This window comes from Podarcis muralis, chromosome 5 (genome assembly GCF_964188315.1).
Source record: "Podarcis muralis chromosome 5, rPodMur119.hap1.1, whole genome shotgun sequence".
NCBI classification, from domain to species: domain Eukaryota; kingdom Metazoa; phylum Chordata; class Lepidosauria; order Squamata; family Lacertidae; genus Podarcis; species Podarcis muralis.
In genome coordinates, this window is record NC_135659.1 from 101,273,952 (window position 1) to 101,289,310 (window position 15,359).

A 15,359-nucleotide genomic window follows, 5' to 3' on the forward strand; every position below is an offset into this window, starting at 1 on the left:
GCCACCTCCAGAGTCTGCTTGTCACCCTACATGTCCCTTTGGGCAGGAAAACTTTAGCTTGCTAGGCACTAGGTTTGGAGTCCAGGTGACCCTGTGCCTTGGTTTGCTTATCATGCCCCCCCACCCCGCCCAGCGGTTTAACCACTAAAATCTAATGGAAAACTGAACAAGCTGCCGGAGGGAGTATTGCTTGTCCAGAAATGTCGGAGTACAGTTTGATCTAAGCAGAAAGAAAAGTGGTGCTCCTATTGCTGAGCGCTTAAGTTGCTCATATTGGTGTGTGGTATAGTGGTTAGAGTATCAGACTAGGATCTGGGAGGCTGCCCTGCACAACTTCGGTGTTTGCAACCCACAATTCACCCCGTGGGGGAGGAAGCCAGGAAAGCAGGCGTCCGAGAGCGCTCCCTGAATTGCGGGTTGCAAAGATGCAAAGACCAAAGTTGTGCATGGCAGCCTTTGAGACAGGAGCGGATTAACTAGGCTGGGAAACAGGGAAATGTAAATGTCTCTTTTGTTCCACTTGATGGGTGTTTGGTGGAGAGCAAGGGGAACCATGGGGCAGGGTCCAGGATGCTCAGATTCCTGCCACCAGACCTCCCCTTTCATGATGTAACCATGATGTATGAGTGATGTAGCTTGGGGGGGGTGTAACATGGGGATGAGCAGCTAATAAAAATTTGTGGGCTCTTTTGTTTGGGGCTTCCATCTTGTTCCACCTGGTGGCAGGTGGGAGTCCTGTCACGACAGTCTTCAATAAAGACCAAGCCTACTGGCTGCTGTTTTGCTCTGGTATTCCTGGCTGGGGTCCTTGATTTCTGTCCAAGGGAGCCCTCCGATTTCTCCGTTAACAGAGGCCAACCATTCCCGCTTCTGTGCGGCTGGGGGTGGCATGGATACCAGATTCTGCCATGATTCCTGCATCGCAGGGGGTTGGACTAGATGACCCTGGGGGTCCCTCTCAGCCCTAGGATTCCACGAGGAGGCAGCCGAGTTCTGGGCCTGCAAGCGCAGCCGCCCAGCCGCTGCCTGGTCCCGGCTCCCGGGTCGCCCATCGGGCAGGAATGGAGGGATGGAGGGATTCTCCCACAATGCACCTGGCGAGGCCAGGGCGCCCCCGCCTCCCTCTCCCCGCCTCCCCTTTTCCTATTGGCCCAGCGCCCGTGCGTGACGTGCGTGCGGGGGGGGGGGCGAGGAGGGTGCGCGCGCCGCTCGGGCTCGGCTGCCTCGCTCTGCCTTCCCTCCCGCGGGGCCTTGTCCGAGGCGGGCTGCCCTCGGCGCTGCCTGAGCCCCCGCCCGCGCCTCGGCCGCCCGCCGCCATCTTGCGCCAGGCCCCCTCCCCTCGCCCGCCGCCCGGAGACCCACCCAGGCGCGCCGGGGACCCTCCGCGCCGCCGCAGCCTCCTTACCGCCGGGGGCCTCTCGCAGACACCCCCGCGGCCCCTCAGCCGCCCGCTCCCTCCGGCCCGGCACCCGCCAGGTCGCCATCGCCGCTTCCCTCGCCCGGCGGAGGGATTCTTCCGCCGGACCCCGCCGGCGCCGGGACTACTTCCGAGGGCGCGGCGGCGGCGCTGGGCGGGCGGTGGCGGCGGCGCTGCTCCGGCTTCTTTCCCCCCGGGGTCTGGTTGCTCACTCGTCGCGGGAAGCGTCAGGCCGGCCGTTTCCTCGGAGAAATCTGGCGGCCCGCGGGGGACTACTTTTTCTCCGCGGAAGGCTTCGAGGGCGTCGTTTGCGTAAGTGCGCGAGGTGAAGGGCAGGGCGTGCGGAGCGCGTCACATGATCGCTGGGCGTCACGTGCCGGGGCGGAAGAGAAGCTCCGGCCTTCTCCGCTCCCTCCGGGCCGCTGCCAGGGGACTCCTGGGCCGGGCGAGGGGCTTCCCTTCCCGGGGGGGGGGGCTCTGGCAGGGCCAGGCCGAGGGGGAGCCGGAGCCCCGGCTTGGGCAGGCCTCGCCTCAGCCATTGGCATGGCTGTCAACTGACAGATTTGAAAATAAGGGACCGGCAGCCTCGGAAATAAGGGACCAGCAGCCAAAATACGGGATTTTAGTCAACCAGCTGAAATACGAAGTTAATGCTGCTGCAGTTCTGTATCTTTTCTCTCGTGCTCTGTTACGGCTAAATCTGGGTGCGAGGCTGCTCTGCCACCCAGCTCGTCAGACTAAGTAAGTCCGCGGGTCCCTGCGGAAGAAAATGAGCTCAGCCGGAGACAGGAGCAAGCTGCAGAAGATCCAAGTTTATTGCGCAACAGGTTCAAGGCGAGATTGAACAGCGAGAAAGGGGTGGCATGAACTTTTGAAACTCCCTCCATGTCCCAGAATACAGTGCAAAATACATCCCAGTTACATCATGAATACATTAAGGAAAGGTTGGGTTACACCGGATTAACGTATGGAGGAGGGAGGGGGGAATATGCAGAGCTGGAGATATGCGCAGATAAGCGCTTCCTGAGTGCCAGTGATGAGAAGTCAATGGTCCATGTATGCATAGTCCAGTGTTTCCCAACCTTTTTTGGGCAAAGGCACACTTGTTTGATGAAAAAAATCTCGAGGCACACCACCATTACAGCCCCGTGACGTCAGCGCGCAGCGTCACTTGAGCTCCTTCTCCTGCTCGTTCAGGGCCGCAGTGGCGTAGCGTGGGTTGTCAGCACCCGGGGCAATGCAAGTAATTTGCGCCCCCTAACCCGTGGATTTGCGCCCCCTAACACTAACCCCCAGATGTTACGCCCGGTGTGGCCGGCCCCCCCTGCACCCCCCACGCTAGGCCACTGATCCATAGCTAAAAGCAGAAGTCGACAAATGTGTCCTGTTTTTTGCTCTTCAAAATATGGCAACCCGAAGACCCCCAGGGACCGTCCAACCAGCCTAGGAAGTGTGCTCTGGTCGCGGGGGAGGAGACACGAGGCATTGCCATCCACACCTGGAATTGAGGAGGAGCTGGAAAGGTCCTTTGGTTTCACACCCAGGACCCATTTTTTCTCTCTTCTTTTGAGAAAGGGGTGGGAAACGGGATTTGGAGGGCGCATGTGTGCGCGTAGCTGAGTTCCAGTTGCTCTGGGCATTTCTGGACGGCGCCGGTAGCGTCTCTCCTAACCCCTCCCCACCCCGGTCTCCACCCCCCCCCCTGCCCAAAGGCTTCCCCCTACCTGGCCAAAGTTCCACCCGAAGCTGGAGATGCGGTTCGCGCTGCCCACGAAGACGACGCCGAACTCGGAGAGGACGTATTCCTTGCGCTCAGCGCAGCGGCGCAGCTAGCCGCTCAGGGGCCCGGGGCGGCGCGCGCATCCTGCAGCCAGGGGCGAGTGCCATGGGGGCGAGCCATGGCAGGGCGCGCTGCGTGGAGCCTCGCTGCAGCCTCCCCCTCAGCTGTAGGGAGGCTGAGGCGGTGGGCAGAGGCCAGAGCGGAGCTTGCGGGCAGTTCGCCCGCAGACGCATGGCTCAGGCACGCTGCAGGCGCCGAGGTGTGGCGCCCAGTGCCCCCCGCCTCGCCTAGCTACCAGTGGCATAGGAAGGGGTCTGCGGTGGGTGCGGGGCTGAAAGGACAGACAAGGCTCCAGCAACCACCCCCACCGCCAAGTCCGCCGGTCCTGCAATCCCTTGCACGCTGACTTGGAAGTACAGTGGTACCTCGGGTTACATACGCTTCAGGTTACAGACTCCGCTAACCCAGAAACCTCGGGAGGGGCAGAGAGCTGCGAGTGCGCCCCCCGCAGATGTTGCGCCCGGTGCGGCCGGCCCCCCCTGCACCCCCCACGCTACGCCACTGCAGGGCCGGGTCGCCGCCGTGAGGGAAGGGCGCTGGGGCGCTGCTGCTGCTGCTGCCGCCGCCGCCGCTCCCGGCAGGCATGGGCCCAGCTGAGGCGGCGGCGGCTGTTGTGGTGGTGGCGGCGATAGCGGGCGGAGGAGGGGGCGGCGGCGGGGCCGAGGTGGCCGGCGGCGGCGGGGGAGGCGGCGGCGGGTGGAGCAGGAGGGCGGCCGAGGCCGGTGAGGGAGTAGGGTTGCCCGGGGCTTGAGGAGCCGTCGCCGGGAGTTGCTGCTGCTGTTGTTGTTGCTGCTGCCCGGACATGCCGGCCTCCTCGTCGTCCGCTGTCTCGCGCACCTCCCTTTTGCGCGCGCTGCCCCGCCGCCGCCCCATTGGCCGGGTCCTGTCAGCTGATCCTGTGCTATTTCCTGTGTGTGTGTGTGAGGGGAGAATGGAGAGAGAAACCTCGGCACCACCACCGCGGAGCCGCCCCCGGCTCGACGCGGATCCTCGCCGCCGCCGCCCCGCCTCTCGCCGCCCAACTTGCCCGACTCCCTCCCATGGCACACCAGGCACACTAGTGTGCCGCGGAACACCGGTTGGGAAACACTGGCATAGTCTGCCACCTGGCATTGCCCGGAGGAAAGGCTTGGCAGAGTGATTTGACAGGTTAGGGTCTTGACACCTTACTTGAGGGATTATGGAGGACAGGGGAGGTGTCATGGAGTCCTAGAGAAATTGAGCAAATTGGCACATTGATTTTCTATGGATTTTATAGATTTTAGTCCCTTTTGACATTGACAATTGGAAATAAATGGATATATTGTAGCAAAGAAGAAGGTGAAGAAGACATGCCCCCCCTTCCGTATCAGCTTCATCTGCAGCTCTTAGTTCCATCAGGCGGGGCGGGAGGAAGGGCGGGGGGATAGTGTCAGAAGTAAACCCGCAGATCAGACCATCTGTGCTAGTCTACCACTACAAATCTATGGGAGAAGCGCTTGCAGTCCTTCCTCCGCTGTCCCCTGCTATGGCTAGCCCTTGGAACACCTGCCTCCTCTCTCTGAACTGCTTTCTCTATGGCAATTCATAGGCCGCGCCAGGCTGCCCATCTCATTCGGGTCCTTCGGTGGTGCAGCTGCAGTACGGCCTAGCGGGAGCAGGAGCGGTGGTGACGGGTAGAGGAGAGGCCCCAGTCAGAGACGCTCAGTTTGGCGGCCGCGAGGAGGATGGCGGCGGAAGGGCCCGAGGCTCCTGCCAGTCCCGGCGGGGAGGGGCTCCCGGGGGCCGAGGCTGGTGAGAGGGGGGCGGGCCGGGCAGCCAAGTAACACAGTTGGAGCCTCCCTCCGCCCTGGCCGGCAGGGAGGGAGGGAGAGGAGCTGCTTCCTTTGAAACCCGGGAAATTTAAGGGACATCATCAGTAAGGGACAGCAGCGGGACACGGTGCTGGCATAAGGGAGTTTCCCGCCAAATAAGGGACGGTTGACAGCTATGGGCATTGGGCCTGGGGCAACGGGGAGCAGCAGGGGCTTCTCTGGCTGTGCCCTGAGGCATCCTTGCCACTGACACCCCCTCCCCCAAAGGCCTCAGGTATGTAAGGTTCCCCAGAAAAAATTCTCAAGCACCCCAGCAAAGCAGCAGCCTCTCTAGATTAAAAAATCTCCACTACTGCTGACATACCGTATTTTCCCGTGTATAACACACCCTCGTGTATAACACACCCCCTATTTGGGGGGGGACTCAGAATTAAGAAAAAAGGGGGAGATTGCCCAGAGTAGTGACTTGTTGAGCTTTTTTTTAGGGGGGATTGCCTAAAATCGATCACCCGCCTGACCTACGCTGCCACTAGTGCACGTAGGAAAAACCACGATCATCGGTCCCCTTGCTGCCAGTCACCCACCCAATTGCCACAGCGGCAGCATATCAACACCAGCCCTTGCAGCAACCACCAATAACACACTGACAATCTCTGGCTCGCAGCACCAACCAATCCCCCCCCCCCATGCACTATCCATGTATAAGATGACCCCCAATTTTTAACCTAATTTCTTAATTTTAAAAAAACCTCTTACACGGAGAAGTACAGTAATTTGGGGTTGAAGGCAGCAAAAACAGTGACACCTTGCAGGACTTCCTGGCTGTGCTCCTGCTCCCTCCCTCCCTCCCCCTCAAGCTGCGGACCCTTTTTTCGAAACAGTGGAAAGGCCAGAATCTCACCAGACCTCTTAGGTCTAGAGCAGGGACGTCCAACTCCCAATAGACTGCGATCTACTCACAGTATAAAAAAACTGGCAGTGATCTACCCATTGTCATTGGATGGACCAAAGTTGGGGGGGGGGAGATCTCTGAGGGGCCAAAGATCTACCAGGAACACCCCACAATCTGCCAGTAGATCACGATCTACCTGTTGGACATGCCTGGTCTAGAGTGTTCAGTTTGGGTCTCTGCTGCCCCCCCCCCCCATTTCTGCCAGGGTCTCTGTTTTAGACCCGCCTCTTCCCTGTCTCGTGAGAGCTCCAGAGGCTTGTCATGTGCTGGAAGTTTTGTGTGTCTTCAGTAGTTTGGACACCTAAGGGTTACATAATGCACTTCTGGCAGGGAGATATTGCATGAGGTGCTTTCTGAGAGAAGCGAGAAGAGGGTCCCTCCAGAAAATTCCTGCAGAAGAGCTGGAGTGTTTGTAACTAACTGTTGCTTCAATAAAATGGGAGAGATGCTGTCAGACCGGCATGCTTGGAAAGTGACAAATGTTTGGACCTTACGGTGTTCTGCATAGTGCCCAGAGGTTCGGTGTCTCAAAAAAGGCGGATGGAGCAATTGCAGCCACATCCCGGAGAGGCTCTTGGTGGCTTGGCATGGCCAGAGGTAAGACCTCATTTTGGGAAGGGGGATTCTGTTTATCTACTGTGTGACCTGAGAATGAAAACCAACAGTCGTTGGTTCAGCTGAAGCCTTGCTCTGCAAACTCCCAAGTGCTAGGGCTCAGAGTAATACCAAACAGTATTGCTCAGAGGAGACCTGTTGAAAGCAATGAGCGTACTCTGATTAACTTTTAATACTGCTAAAGGAGTTCCTCCTAGTTTCCTCTTTGCTCTCATTTTAGTTGTATAACAGTTGATACCTAAGAACACAGGAGCCTGCTGGATTAGGCCAATGGCCCATCTAGACCCGCATCGTGTTCCCACAGTGGCCAACCCAAGTGCCCCAGTGGAAAACCTACAAGCAGGATTTGAGCACAAGAGCAACTCTCCCCTCCTGTGGTTTCCAGCAATTTCTGTGCTGTGCATTGTAGTCTTTCCTTTTATCTGTCCCAAATCTTCTAACATTCAGTTTCATGTGTTAGGAGAGAGGGAGAAGACTTTTTCCCAATTCCATGAATAATTTTATAAACCAAGTTTGATTGGTGATGGAGCTGTCTGAAGTGAATATGTCCATTTATTGTGTTTGGAAATCTGGGACCAGTCTTTTCCTGCTGAGAGGGGTGCTGCTTTCCTTGTATTGAGCTTGCTGTCCCGCGGGCAGTGGGGGTAGGCTCTGCAGTAATGCCCAGATCCGGACACATTTTCCTCTCTGTCTAAAAATGAGCTCTTGGCTAATGCCAGAGCAGCTCTCTGTTTCTCCCCCTCCCTCCTCTTCTGCCTCTTTCCATCTCCCGGTTGCACTGCTCTGCCTCCCGCCTCTTGGGCTCTTCTTTCACACTCTGATTAGGGAGCCAACAATTTGGTTTTTGGCTCTGCTAAGTGACTTAGTATTGACACAGTCTGTCTCAGTGGGGCTGGAGGGAGTCTGGGCCAAGAGGGCTAGCAGGGTGGATGCTGCAGCAGTGTTCCAGTTGGTCATGCAACCCCCTGCTCTTTTGCCAGGGATCCAGACAGCACACCAGGCAGCTCCAGAGACACTAGCCAGAGCCTCGCTTGCAGGGTGATGTCCCCAAAGGGCAGACAAAGCCTTTGAATTGGGGTGAGCCCTCCAATGGGCCAGGCTCCCCCATCGATCCTCCTCTCTGGCTTTTGGTTGCTTCACCTCTGCCCAGCGCACAGAATGGTTTGGCGCTCAAATCCTTCACTCTCTTGCCTTTCAGGCCATGTGACATGCACCCCAGTTTAAATCTGTGTGCTGGCTTTCTGTTTGCTCTCAGGTCCACCACAAACTCCTCCTTTTTGAAGCCTTCTATGCCAGCCTGCCCTCTCTGCTTCCTGTGGCCTTTGCGCCTCCACTCTCAGCCATGCAGAGGTCGCCCGGACCCTTGAACGCTTCTGCCCCAGGTGCCTTAAACTCTTGGAATATTTCTGTCTCAGGGTTTTCTGGGACCCTTCTCAGAGTTTGCTACCATGAGAAGACTAGACACAGAGTGGGACTAGTGGGATGGTGCCTGCCAGCCCCACCCGCAGCGTCACATGCTGCCAGCATCACATGGGGGGGGGGGAGCCACCCCTGTCCCACTCTGCTTTCAGATCACATTTATTTAAATAAGTACAACTTGCATTCTCCCTAAAATTATAGCACACCGTGAATTTTATATCCTCCTTCCATAATCTTTTCCATGGTCCCATATAGATACTATATCCCATCTTGGGATAGTATAGTATCTTGTGCCCATCTCGCCATTACAACTTTAACTTGCTCTTCTTTCACTTCCCATTCTAATAAATAGTTGTATATTCCTGAGATATGTTTTCCTTTTTTGTGAGTTAGCTCTTTTTCAAACTTGGATGTTTCTTTTGCCAGATCATCTCTCTTGTCTAAACTCAATCTTTGGTTTATTTGAAAGTATTGGAGCCAGTCTGTCAAGCGGCTTTTAATTTCGTCATATTTTTTCAACATTGGCTTATCTTCAACAAATTCTAGCAGTACTCGATAGGTGAGCCATTCCTTTTTCATATGCCTTTTTTTGACTGCTATGGCTTCTGCAGGAGAGGTCCACAAAGGTATCTTTTGCTCTAACAACCTTTTATATTTTTCCCAGATCTTATACAGGGATTTTCTTATCACATGATTCAAGAAACCCTTATGGACCCTCACTTTATCATATATCAAATAGGCTTTATAGATGGCACCAAACTCCAGCAAAATTTGCTAAATTGTATAAAGGTAGATCACCAACCTGCTGCAGGTGCAAAAAAGAGACAGGGACATACTTACACATGTGGTGGAATTGCACAGTCATCTGGGAATTTTGGGACAAATTATATAATGAATTCAAAAAGCTATTCAGATTTACATTCAGAAAAAGACCAGAAGCCTTCCTCCTAGGAATAATGTCAGCGGAAATCAGAAAAGATATAAGACCATCGTTTATGTACGGAACAACAGCAGCCAGAATAATAGTGGCAAGAAACTGGAAAAATGAAACACTGCCCACGATAATAGAATGGCAGACTCTTATGATTGAATACCTCGAACTGGCAAAAGATGACAGGGAAAGAAAGAGGGCTCTCAAACCAGAAAGTATACAAAGAATGGAAAATATTCAAAGATTACCTAAAAACAGACTTTAAACTTTATTATGAATCAGCAGCATTCTGCTGGTTGAAAGACTGGCTGCTACTTGAGAATACAGATATTTTGGATTTAGAAGGTTTTAACAATATTTTTGGGTGGCATGCATATCTGTGGTATGACAAGGTTAAAGCTCCCAAAGCATTTAAAAACCATATTGTCAGGAAAGCATTGTTTAATGTCTGGATCAAATATAAAGACTTGCTGGAAAATAAAACCCCAAGGTGGTTGTCGCCAATGGAGGCAAAGGCTGTGAAAAGACTCAATATGGAGTCTAAATGGCCGAAATATAGGGAAATACACGAAAACAAATTAGGGTAATAGAAGGCTGTGCGTTAAACGTAAATAACAATACAAGTACAATGAGAAGAATTGGAAATCTTTTATTTAGAAATTCAATGAACGATTGTATAATACAGTGGTACCTCAGGTTACATACCCTTCAGGTTACAGACGCTTCAGGTTACAGACTCCGCTAACCCAGAAATAATACCTCGGGTTAAGAACTTTGCTTCAGGATGAGAACAGAAATTGTGCTCTGGTGGTGCAGCAGCAGCAGGAGGCCCCATTAGCTAAAGTGGTGCTTCAGGTTAAGAACAGTTTCAGGTTAAGAACGGACCTCCGGAACAAATTAAGTACTTAACCCGAGGTACCACTGTAATGCAAATTCTTGTTTTGTATGTTTTCCCCCTCTTTCTTTTCTTGTCTTAATCTTTTCTTTTTTTTATCTTTATGTGTGTATCTGTATTTGTATTTTAATTCAATAAAGATGATGTAAAAAAAAAAATATGTACAACTTACAAAGTCAACAAAAGATCCATAAAAACATTTTAAAATATCAATAATTGCTGGCTAGTTAAAAGTCATGTTTTGAAGGCCTATGTGAACAAAGAAGTTTTCAAACGACATCTGAAGGATGAGAGGGGCAGTTCCTGCAAGAAGTTCTCATCTTGCCTTTGACACAGCCCCATAATCCCCAACCCCTACAGCAGGGGTATCCAAACTTTTTTCAAAGAGGGCCAGATTTGATGAAGTGGAGGGCCGTGAGGGCAGACCAAAGGGCCAACCAAAGTTGTTGAGCTTTTTAAGAAGGATTTTACCCCAGGAAATGAATTGCCATGAGGGCTGGATTAAACCGATCAGCAGGCCGGATTAGGCCCCCAAAATGGACTTTGGCCATGCCTGCCCTACAGAAACAGCAATTGACCTGCAAGCATTTCCTGCCGTCGCTCTTCCCTGCCTCTCCTGCATTGGATTTCAGATTGTAACCTCCTCTGGGCAGGCAGTGGTCTATTATTCCTGTCAAGCACCAGTTCCACTGATGCCATTTTATTATTTTATCTGCCTACTCTCTTATTAATATTGTTAATCTTGCGCCTGCAGCTACCTGTTTCACAGTGGAAGATGATACTTGCATCTGCTGCGTAATCCTCCATTTGAAGTTTGAATATCTGCCTAAATCCTCTTGCCCGTTTTTTTCAAAGGGGGGCGGGGGAGGGAAAATGCCTCCCCTAAGGCGATAATGCCTTGGAAATGAAAAGTTGGCTTTGCATATTCAGGACGCAATTCTCCGTTTCATGTTCATAAGCCCTGGAAACCTCTCCACTGAGGGCCAGGAGTGACCAAGGTTTCTCCAAGACCCTTTTGCTCAGAGCATTAAGAAACCAGTGACCAAGGTCCGTGCCCCTGGGCTTGCAGAAGGATCTGGCAGGGCTGGGTCCCTGGCTTCTGGGTTTGCCATAATTCAGCCCCTAGGTGGGAGTTTGTGGCTGTGATGCAGAATGGTCTGGTCTTCATGTAGCCTCTGAATGTCCATGAAGTTTCCTTCCTCGTTGTTGTTTAGTCGTTTAGTTGTGTCCGCCTCTTTGTGACCCCCTGGACCAGAGCACGCCAGGCACTTCTGTCCTCCACTGCCTCCCGCAGTTTGGTCAGACTCATGTTTGTAGCCTCAAGAACACTGTCCAACCATCTCGTCCTCTGTCGTCCCCTTCTCCTTGTGCCCTCCATCTTTCCCAACACCAGGGTCTTTTCCAGAGAGTCTTCTCATGATGTGGCCAAAGTCTTGGAGCCTCAGCTTCACGATCTGTCCTTCCAGTGAGCACTCAGGGCTGATTTCCTTCAGAATGGATCGGTTCCTTAAGAATGGATCGAACATTGCTGTCCAGTAATGCTTTGCATCTTGACAAGCACTATGAACAATAGAGGATAAGGAGAGTCTGCTGGCCAGGCCAGTGGCCCATCTAGTCCAGCATCTTGTTCTCACAGTGGCTGAACAGTTGGGCAGGGGTAATAATAATAATAATAATAATAATAATAATAATAATAATTTATTTATGCCCTGCCCATCTGGCTGGGTTTCCCTAGCCACTCTGGGCATCTTCCAACAGAATATTAAAATACAATATTCTATTAAACATTAAAAACTTCCCTGAACAGGGCTGCCTTCAGAAGTCTTCTAAATGTCAGGTAGTTGTTTATCTCTTTGACATCTGGTGGGAGGGCGTTCCACAGGGCGGGCGCCACCACCGAGAGGGCCCTCTGCCTGGTTCCCTGTAACTGGGCTTCTCGCAGCGAGGGAACCACCAGAAGGCCCTTGGTGCTGGACTTCAGTGTCCGGGCAGAACGATGGGGGTGGAGATGCTCCTTCATGCCCAAAACTGTCTCCTGTGCTTTCCAGCAAGTGGTATTCAGAAGCACCCCTGTCTTCAACTGTGGAGGGCAGAGCATAGCCCTGGTGGGTAGGAGTCATCAGCGGTCCTCTCCATCACTCTCTTCCCTCCCTCTCCCCAAACGGTCCTTTTGTTCTACGCAGGGCAAAACAGAAGCCCTGCTCTTAAAGCATCTAATATTAAAATGAGCAGCTCCCCAGGAGTACTTGAAAACTCATTTTCTGAATGTAAGCATTTTTGAGGGGGTCGAAAGGCCCCTTTGGAAGGTTGTGTGTTGTGTGAGGAGATGCTTGTTTTTGTCTTCCTTGAGCCTTAGGGTGCAGCATCCGCAGTGATGAAAGTTGCCCGGGATCTCAGACCAACGTGCTCCCCAGCCACTCTGAAGGAGTGCTGTCGTCAGGCAGGAGGTGGCCACCAGGAGGCAGCACTGAGGCTGGTATGACTTGCGGCACAGCCCAGCTTGGTGCGGTGGAAGGGAGTTTAAATATATATATTTAGATTTTATTAAGGTGATTTCAGTTAAAAGAAATAAAGTGCTCCAGAAAAAATAGAAGGAAAAGTGAGGGAGAAAAACAACAACAAAGATACATATAAAAGGGAAAATAGGCCAAAAAAAGCAATGTATTCCCATACATTCTGGCATAAATTGGTATAGTATTATTGTTCAAGTGCTTATGTAAATGCTAATAGCTTACTACATTTTGTATAAACTCATTACAAATGTTACCATATTTATCCATACAGAGTCTGCGCCCGTAAGCTGTGCGTTCATAAATTGGCTGAAGGTTATCATATCTTCATTTTTCCAATTCCTCAATATCAATCTCTTGGCCATCATTAGGGCATGGAAAATCCTTTTAATTCATGTGTGTGTGTGTGTGTGTGTGTAATTTTTTAATTTATTTTCTACTTAATAATACACGTTCACATCATTTCACTCCACTTTACATCCCTGGCTTTTTAGAGCCTGTCCACTTCCTTCCCTCCCACCTCGTGGCTTTCAGCATTTACCTTTCTGTTACTGGATTTTGTACATTTTCCAATTCTAATTACACACCTTACAAAATAACTCAAAATTTAAATCAATATGGAAAGGTAGAAAGTTTCTCATTACAAGTCTTCAAACACCCCTGCTAGTGATGTTAATTGCTTACAGTAATCTTTCAGATATCATATAAATTTCCTGGAAAATCCATTTCCGTTGTCCCGTTGATAATTTCCATACTACAGGTATATAGTATAAAGATTTAACTTTTCCTGCACAGTCAGGACTTTCTCCCCAGACTTGTTAAGTAAAGACATGTGTTTCAGAGAGACGTTGTCCTTGTCCATCTCCAACACTGAGCTATCTTTGCTAGCCCTTATACAACCATAAAGGGGTTCAATAAACTAAATATTATTTTCTGTTGTTTTAGTCTTAATTTTAAATCTGATTGCACCTTAGGTATTGAAGCTAATACATTATCCCACTGTCTGGGTAATAATGATAGGTGATGTGATGACAGAAGTAGCCCACCTTCGGGAATCCTGGCTCAAGAACATCAGAACACAAACATAAGAACAACTCTCCCCTCCTGGGGTTTCCAGCAACTTGCTGCCTCAGGTGTGAAGGCAGAGCAGAGCCATCCTGGCTAGGTGCCAATAATAATAATAATAATAATAATAATAATAATAATAATAATAATAATTTCCCCAGCCACTCTGGGCGGCTTCCAACAGAACACTAAAATACAATAACCTATTAAACATTAAAAGCTTCCCTAAACAGGGCTGCCTTCAGATGTCTTCTAAAAGTCTGGTAATTGTTCTTCTCTTTGACATCTGATGGGAGGATGTTCCACAGGGCAGGCGCCACCACCGAGAAGGCCCTCTGCCTGGTTCCCTGTAACTTTGCTTCTCGCAGCGAGGGAACCACCAGAAGGCCCTCGGATCCAGACCTCAGCATCCGGGCAGAACGATGGGGGTGGAGACGCTCCTTCAGGTATACTGGGCCAAGGCTGTTTAGGGCTTTATAGGTCAGCACCAACACTTTGAATTGTGCTCAGAAACATACTGGGAGCCAATGTAGGTATTTCGAGACCGGTGTTATGTGGTCACAATAGTCCTCTCCATGAATTTGTCGAATTCAGGGTTTGGGGGGCACCAGGCTGGGGACAGCTGATAGAGGCAGGGGTCAGCCAGATACTTAAATGGGTTCAGGAAAAGGGCATTTGATGCTTATGCCCACCATATTTGGGCCAGTCAGTCGTGCTGTGACATCTATGCTGTCAAAGAAGAGAGACCAGGATACTGTTCTCAAAGCCAGTGATTACTGAAAACTACACCCCCCCCGAATATCCTCCATGCCTCCCCCACATCTTTTAAACCATTTGTGAGAATGGCCACTGCAAAATCATCTGTGGTTGAATTCCTTGGGATAATTAATTATGGTGTTCAGGGGGGGGGGGGAACCTTCCCTTTTTATTTAAATCTTGTTTCCAGGAATCTCAGTGAATGATGTTTCTGTTCTTGAGAAACTGTTGTCAGATCCTATTTCCTTTCCACTCCTAGCAATGTTAAAAAGTTCCCCACATGTCCTCATTTACCTTTAAATCTGCTCTCCGGATGATGTCTCTGCATTTTGAGAAACGGTTGAGATCTCATTCCCTCCTGTGATGTTAGAAAGTTCCCCATACGCCCTTCATTGACCCTCTTCCTCAAGGATCCAAACCTTGTCTTTGGAGAGGTGATCCCTTCCCATCAGATCCCTTTCACAGGATTTATCCTTTTGAAGACAAGGGTGTCCGGTGAGGCCCACCCCACAGATTGAAAAACTCAGCCGAGCTGTGTTTATGTTTGTGTGTTTGCAGGGCTCTTTTTGCTGATAGAATCAGAATTCAAAATGACCTTAACAGATTGGGGAACTGGGCCCAAGTTAACAAAATGAATTTCAACAGGGATAAACGCCAGGTTCTGTACTCCGGAAGGAAGAACCAGGTGCACAAATATAAGATGGGGGACACCTGGCTTACTAGCAGTCCATCTAGGGGTCTTGGTGGACCACAAGCTTAGCATGAGTCAACTGTGTGATGCAGCAGCCAAAAAAAGCACATTTGATGTTAGCCGCTCTGAGCCCGGCTTCGGCTGGGGAGGGCGGGATATGAATAAAATTTATTATTATTTATTATTATTACTAATGCTATTCAAAGGCTGCATCAACAGAATCATCATGACCTAATCAAGGGAAGTAATAAAGGTAAAGGGACCCCTGACCATTAGGTCCAGTCGCGGACAACTCTGGGGTTGTGGCGCTCATCTCACTTTACTGGCAAAGGGAGCCAGCATACAGCTTCCGGGTCATGTGACCAGCATGACTAAGCCGCTTCTGGCGAACCAGAGCAGCGCACGGAAACACCGTTTACCTTCCCGCCGGAGCAGTACCTATTTATCTACTTGCACTTTGACATGCTTTCGACTG

The 15,359-nt window shown here is 51.1% G+C and overlaps 1 protein-coding gene across 1 annotated transcript; it reads left to right on the plus strand.

The window, feature by feature from the left end:
• Positions 1 to 939: 939 nt before the first annotated feature.
• On the plus strand, positions 940 to 11,134 carry LOC114599966 (uncharacterized). The gene is made up of 2 exons (XM_077928101.1): positions 940 to 1,729; positions 8,701 to 11,134. Exons 1-2 carry the CDS (start codon positions 940 to 942, stop codon positions 8,985 to 8,987), a joined length of 1,077 nt encoding a protein of 358 aa, XP_077784227.1. The 3' UTR covers positions 8,988 to 11,134.
• The last annotated feature ends 4,225 nt before the right edge of the window (positions 11,135 to 15,359 follow it).

Coding starts and splice junctions, on each gene's coding strand:
- LOC114599966 (XM_077928101.1), top strand. CDS start 940: ATGACCCTGGGGGTCCCTCTCAGCCCTAGGATTCCACGAGGAGGCAGC. Junction 1,730..8,700: donor GCTTCGAGGGCGTCGTTTGC/GTAAGTGCGCGA, acceptor TATTTTTCCCAG/ATCTTATACAGGGATTTTCT.